General features: G+C 68.1%; 2 protein-coding genes across 2 annotated transcripts in view; one reads left to right on the top strand and one right to left on the bottom strand.

Annotated features, from left to right (window-relative positions):
- CHLNCDRAFT_59548 (hypothetical protein) overlaps window positions 1–983 on the bottom strand; it is a 3,063-nt gene extending 2,080 nt beyond the window's left edge. The window contains exons 1-3 of the mRNA XM_005852198.1: window positions 882–983; window positions 559–664; window positions 188–267 (exon numbers count right to left, since the gene is read on the bottom strand). Of these exons, the coding sequence (XP_005852260.1) occupies window positions 188–267; window positions 559–664; window positions 882–914 (219 nt within the window). The 5' untranslated portion in view covers window positions 915–983. The remainder of the gene's footprint in view (window positions 1–187; window positions 268–558; window positions 665–881) is intronic.
- A 4,190-nt stretch (window positions 984–5,173) lies between these two features.
- The window catches only part of CHLNCDRAFT_49703 (hypothetical protein), a gene marked incomplete at both ends in the record, with an annotated part of 11,849 nt that continues 10,877 nt past the window's right edge, over window positions 5,174–6,145 (top strand). Inside the window, 3 exons of the mRNA XM_005851889.1 lie at window positions 5,174–5,196; window positions 5,348–5,485; window positions 5,752–6,056. Of these exons, the coding sequence (XP_005851951.1) occupies window positions 5,174–5,196; window positions 5,348–5,485; window positions 5,752–6,056 (466 nt within the window). The remainder of the gene's footprint in view (window positions 5,197–5,347; window positions 5,486–5,751; window positions 6,057–6,145) is intronic.

Consider the following 6,145-nt stretch of genomic DNA (forward strand, 5'->3'; position numbering starts at 1 on the left):
GCAGGGGCGGCTGCCGCGTGGGGCACGCGGAGGTGCTGCCGCCGGCGCCAGCGCTGCCGCAGATGCAGCCTGGGGCCTGCAGGCAGCCTGGGGCCCGTGCCCCCGCAGCGCGCCGGCGCAGGCCCCCCATACAGGCAATCATCGGCTTTGCAGGCAGCCCCGGCTCCCCCCCCCGCCGCTTGCGCACCGTGCCGGGGAACTTGGGAGAGATCTTCTGCGGCTTGTAGCTGACCGCAAATTCATCCAGCTCCACCTCCAGCTCCTCGTCTGCGGTACAGTTGCGGCGGTACAGTCAGGCGCGGTGGATGCATGGGCAGCGCGGCACGTGGCAGCACACAGGGGGTGCAGGCCAAAGGGAGGGCGCACCCATGCCGCAGCACGACAGCGCGGGCTGGCAGGGGGGAGACGCCGCTGAGACCCACCCCCCCACACCACTGCAGCAGCCCCCCCATTCGTCGGCTTGAGCATGCCGCAGCACAGCAGCGCAGGCTGGGCAGGGTCCCTGCCTGCGCCCCGCACCACACCCACCGCACCCTGGCCGCGACACGTCGCACCCACCGGGCTTGAGCATGCCGGCCAGCATGCGGATGAAGGTGGTCTTGCCGGTACCGTTCTCCCCCAGCATCACGATGATCTCCGAGTCGGTGAACTCGCCACGCTCCACCTGCGGTGCCGGTACAGGGCGGTACATGATGGTACAGGCGGTGGTGGTAGTGCAGCAGGTGGTGGTGGCAGTGCACGACAGTGCAGGGCCTGGCGGTGGGACTCATGCAGGGGGAGGGGAGCCCTGCGGTTGGATGCCTGGGCCCCGCCGTCCCACGCCGTCACCACACACCGCCCACGCAGGCAGCATGCGGGCATGCGTGCGGCAGGCTGCTCACGTGCAGGGTGAAGGCGCCCTGGGTCTTGGTCATGGCGGGATACTTGTAGGACAAAAACTTCTTCTGCTCCTCATCCCCCTCCACGCCCTGGTCGCTGACCTGGCCACAGGGAAGAAAGCAGGGAGGCAAGACGAAGACGCGGGTCGGGCAGTGAGCGGGCGAGCCGTACAGCGCCTGCTGCGGCAGGCTCGCCGCCGTCGGGGGCATGCATGTGAGGCGCGCACACGCAGCCTCGCCACTCAGCACCCCCACCTTGAAGGTCAGGGCCTCCTCCCTGAACCGCAGGTTCTCTGTCGGCACAAAGCCGGCCAGGAAGATGTTGATGCCCTCCCGCACGCTGAAGGGCAGCGTGACCACGCCTGCGCGCGCGGGTGGGGAGGGCGTGGGGTGTGGGTGAGGGCAGTGGTTTGGGTGGCTGGTGAGGCTGGGGGGCTTGGGACAGGCTGGGCGGGGTGCAATCGCTGGAGATGAGGTTGCCCCACCAGCGGCAGCAGCGACAGTGCTGGATGGCCACGCGTGGCGAGTCACTTGTCGCCATGATCGCCCCCCTGGCCCCAGCCGCGGCCTTCGGCTTCCCCGCAGCTTCCCCGCAGCTTCCCCGCGGCTTCCCCGCAGCTCACCGTACGCGCCCGGCTTGCCGTACAGGCAGCATATGAAGTCTGACAGGTAGTCCAGGACCGACAGGTCGTGCTCCACAACAATCACAAACTTGTCGGGCGCCAGCAGGCCGCGGATGACCTGTGGGGGGTGGGGAGGAAAGGAGGGGAGGTTGGGGCCATGTTGTGGAGAAAATCTGGGGTCGGGGATCAGGCGGCGGGAAGAGGGGTGGGATGGATGTGCACGGGGGGGCGAGAGAGGCAGACAGGGAGCCAGGAGAGAAAGGGTGGGCACTGTGCCCCAGGTCGGGGAGGAAAGAAGAAAGCGCGAGGACGTGCAATGGGCAAGGGGCGTGGAGAGGAGAAAGGTGCGGAGCATGGGCGCGGCGCGCTGCACTGCCGGCTGGCGCACTGGCAGGCTGCCAGCACGCGGGGATTGGCACACAGGCTGGGCGGCACACAGGCTGGGCCGCACCTCTGCTGCCTTGAGGCGCTGCCGCACATCCAGGTAGGAGGATGGCTCGTCAATCATGTACACGTCGGCTGCGGGAGGAAAGCAGGAGGAGAGCATGATGAGAGCAGCAGGAAAGCGGGAGGAGAGCATGAGGAGAGCGGGAGGAGAGCAGGCACGGCCAGCAGGAGCCCCCATGAGGCGAGGGGAGCCAGCAGCGCGACCCAACATGCAGGCAGGACAGGCCACCCCAGCCAGGCAGAAGGAGAGGCTGGGTGCTGCGGGCCGGGGACGGCGCTAGGCGCGTGCTGCGGCGCGGGATGCGGCAGCCGAGGCGGCGCGCTCTCACCCTCCTGCGCCGCCACCACCGCGATCGCAAACCGCTGCAGCTCGCCGCCAGACAAGTTCTCGACGTTGCGGTCAAGCACCTGAGGCGGAAAGGGAGGCGTGCGGTGAGGCGTGTTGCAGTGGTGGCGCGGTGAGGCGGGCAGCTGGGATCGAGCCGGGCGCAACGCCTGTGGCTGAGCAGAGGCTGCGCTGCCTGCCAGGGAGCACAACCGGCCTGCTCCCCACCCCCTCTTCTCCCCTTCCATCAACCGCGCCCTCCTCCCCTCCCTGTACCGATGTACCGCTGCATACCTGCTCCAGGTCCAGGTCCCGCTGCAGCTGCTCCCGCTGGCCCCGCTGGTCCTTCTCTTGGAGCACCTCGCCCACGTTGCCCCGCACCGCCTGCAGCAAGGGTGAGGGTGTGTGATGAGCGGTGCGTGTGTGCGTGTGTGTGCAGAAAGCGGCGGCGAACCAGGAGGGTTTGAAGGTGGGGCAAGGGCGACGCGGGTCGGCAGGCGGCGGAAGCAGCAGGGCCATGCAGCAGTACACGGCGGTACCTTGGGAATGTGATCCACGTACTGCGGCTTGATGATCGCCTTCACGTTGTCCTCCAGCACCTGCGGGGGCGGGAGCGGGGAGGGAAGGGCTGTGTGTGTGTGCCTGTGTGGTGTGGGGTGTGTGCCCCATCGACGGGCGCGCCTGCTCATCCCTTTCCAATGGGCATTGCAGCAGCACCACAATGCTTTCCACACAAGAGACAGCACAAATTTGCAGTAGCATTGTATTTGCAGTACCATCATGGTACCGCCCGCTCACCCGCTGGAAGTAGTTTTGCAGCTCGCTGCCGCGGAAGTAGGTGAGGATCTCAGACCAGTCTGGCGGCGACTGCACAGCGTGCACAGCATGCATGGCATGGGGTGGCGAGGGCCAGGCGAGGGCGCAGGGGAGGAGACGTGAGAACAGTTTGACGGGCGGGCGCAGGGGCAGCTGAAGACGCAGAGCGAGGAGCGGGGCGGCGGCCACAGCGGCAGGCAGCTGCACCAGCCAGGCCTGCTGCTGCTGCTGCTGCCGGCAGGCTGCTCCGCCAAGGCCCCTGCCCGCTCGGCCACACCGCTCACGTCATCAAAGCGCCCCAGGTTGGGCTTGAGCTTGCCGGCCAGGATCTTCAGCGCTGTGCTCTTGCCCGTGCCGTTGCTGCCCACCAGCCCCAGCACCTGCCCCGGCCGCGGCGTGGGCAGCCTGCAGCGAGCGGCGGCAGCAGCGCACCCATCAGGCGGGCTCCGAACACCGGCACGGCGCGGTCATGTGCAGGCACGGCACCCGGCGCATTGTCCGGGCGCCCGACTGCCCCCGTCCCGCCTCGGCACCGGCGATGCTGCTCTGCCATACCGCCCAGGGCCCCTCCTCCTCCGCCTCTGCCTCCGCCGCAGCATTCAAAAGCACAGCCGGCGACCCCGCCCCGCCAGTCCAGTGCACACACACACACACACACAGGCCTCCACACTGCCGCCGCCGCCCACCCTCCCACCTGTGCAGCTTGAAGGAGTTGGGCCCGTAGCGATGCGTGGTCTCCTTCTCGAGGTCCTTTGGCAGGTTGATGATCATGATGGCATCAAAGGGGCACTTCTGCGGTGGAGAAGTAAGCGCATTGTGAACGCAAGGCCGAGCACACACACAACCAGCCAACTGAAGGACGAGCATGTCACCGGCAGCAATCTAGCGCTGCCGCTTGATCAGAAGCGGCGACGCCAGCGGCGACACCCGTGCGGCGGCGGCAGCGGCGGCAACGGCAGCTCGACAGCACACGCAGCACAGCCGGCAGGTGCCCCGGCGGCAGCAACAGGCAGCGCGACGGAGGGGCGGCGGGGGTGGCTGTTCCTGTTGACCGCCACGGCTCCGCGCCGGCGCCGGCGCTGGCTGCCAGCCTGTGGCGATTGCCTAGCCGCACCTTGACGCAGATGCCGCATCCGATGCACAGGTCTTCCGAAATCCAGGCGATCTTGTCGTTGGGCGTCACCTCCACGCACAGCTTGCCCACCTTGACCACCGGGCAGCTCTTCTTGCACTCCTGCTTGCATTTCTTGGGCTTGCACCTGCAGCCGGGATGCGGGCGGGTGCGCTTGTCACACGTGCGCGGGTGGGCAGCTCTAGGCGGCAGCCGCTGCTGTCGCACAGCTGCTGGCAGCCTGTGCGCTACACGGGCACAGGCTGGGATGTGGCAGCTCGGCCTCGAGTCGCAGGCTGCAGCCCCGGGCAGCGAGCCTGGCCACGCCCAGCGTGCCGCCGCCGCCGCTGCCACCTGCCGCCGCTGCAGTTGCGGGGTGCATGCGCGCCGCCATGGCCTCCCCAGACTGCCCACCTGTCCCCGCTGACGATTGCTATACGAGTGAGCGTCTGCTCCCCACTATCCTGCTTCTTCTTGGGCGGCATGCTGCCTGGCCGTGCTCCCAATCAGGCTCCGGGTGCCAGGCCACCAGCTGAGCTCCACCAGAAGCCAAGCCTCAGCAGCGGGCCACCACAGACGGCGCTGCGGGTGATGGGAGGGGGTGGCGTGAGGGCACAGCCACTGCACCCTGCTCACACCCTGATCGGTGTTGAAAGGGCCGCCAGTGGCTTGAGGCCCCCGTTTTCGCGCCCTGCCAGATTTCTGTACCTGAAGGTGTACACATTGTGGCTTTCGGCCTGTCTCTCGCATCGCGTCAATTCCTTGCCACCCGCTACCTTACCTTGCTGCCGAGGGTGCTCAGCACAGACGATCGCTGAGCCCGCTCTGGAACCTGCGGTCTTTGCTGCCTGGCGCAAACTCACAGACCTCGCCAAAGCCGATAAAACATTGTGAGACAAGCGTCATGAGCGGGCGCGGGCAGGACAGGGATGGCGGGGCCGAAGAGGGCGGAGCGGGCGGGGAGCAGCTCTCCATGTCGATCGAGGAGACCAACAAGTGAGTGTAGAGTGCAGAAGAAGGGCGCCTGGGTGCTGCAGGCTCGACGGCGAGCGGGACTTGCCGCCGCCGCCGCCTTCCGCCGCCGCGTGCCGCTGTAGCCAACCGGTGCGCTGCGCCGTGCCCGTCCTCGCCTGCCCACGTGCCGCAGGATGCGCATTGAGTTGGGCCTGAAGCCGCTCAAGATGGAGGCTGAGGAGCTCAAGGGCCCCAGCAAGGAGGAGGTGGCTAAGAAGGAGGAGGCGGAGAAGGCTGCCCAGGCAGTAGAGCTTGCAGACCGCATCAAGCAGTGAGTGGCGGCTGGGTGCTGGTACTCAGCCTTGGCTTGGGAGCGGCTGGCTGCTGCGCAGCTCAGGCCATTTGCTATTGGCGTGTGGCACGGCTGTGTGATGCAATCGGCTGCTGGCTGGCCTGAGAGCGATGGCTGGCTGGAGGCGGCATCCTGGGCACGGCCTGCTGTCCATTTTTTTGCCGGCTGGAGGTCGCGCCGCGGCTGGCAGGGCCCCCCGCTGACCTGCCGCCTCCGTGCTTCCCCGCGTCGTCTGCGCCGCGCAGGTCCCGCGAGCGGCGGCAGCAGCAGGAGGCGCTTGACCGGCAGAAGAAGCTGAGTGCGGCCGGCGAGGATGTGGATGACGTGATGGCTTGGGTCAGCAAGAGCCGGGTCACCGAGGCGCAGCGCAAGGCGGAGGCGGCGGCGGCGCGGCGCACGCAGGCGGCCGCGGCGGTGCGCGCCGCGCAGGCGGACAGCGAGGATGATGACGAGGACGAGGGCATGCCCAGCGCCGCTGAGCTGGCGGGGGCCAAGGTCAAGCACACAGCAGAGGAGCTGGGGGAGGGAGAGACCATGATCCTCACCCTGGGTGAGCTGGCGGGCCCTGGATGGGGCTGTTTTGGGGTTTTGGGTGGGGGTGCGGGCATGTCCAACAGGAGAAGAAGCTGGCGGGGTGGG

This window comes from Chlorella variabilis (genome assembly GCF_000147415.1).
Source record: "Chlorella variabilis unplaced genomic scaffold CHLNCscaffold_1, whole genome shotgun sequence".
In the NCBI taxonomy this organism is placed as follows: domain Eukaryota; kingdom Viridiplantae; phylum Chlorophyta; class Trebouxiophyceae; order Chlorellales; family Chlorellaceae; genus Chlorella; species Chlorella variabilis.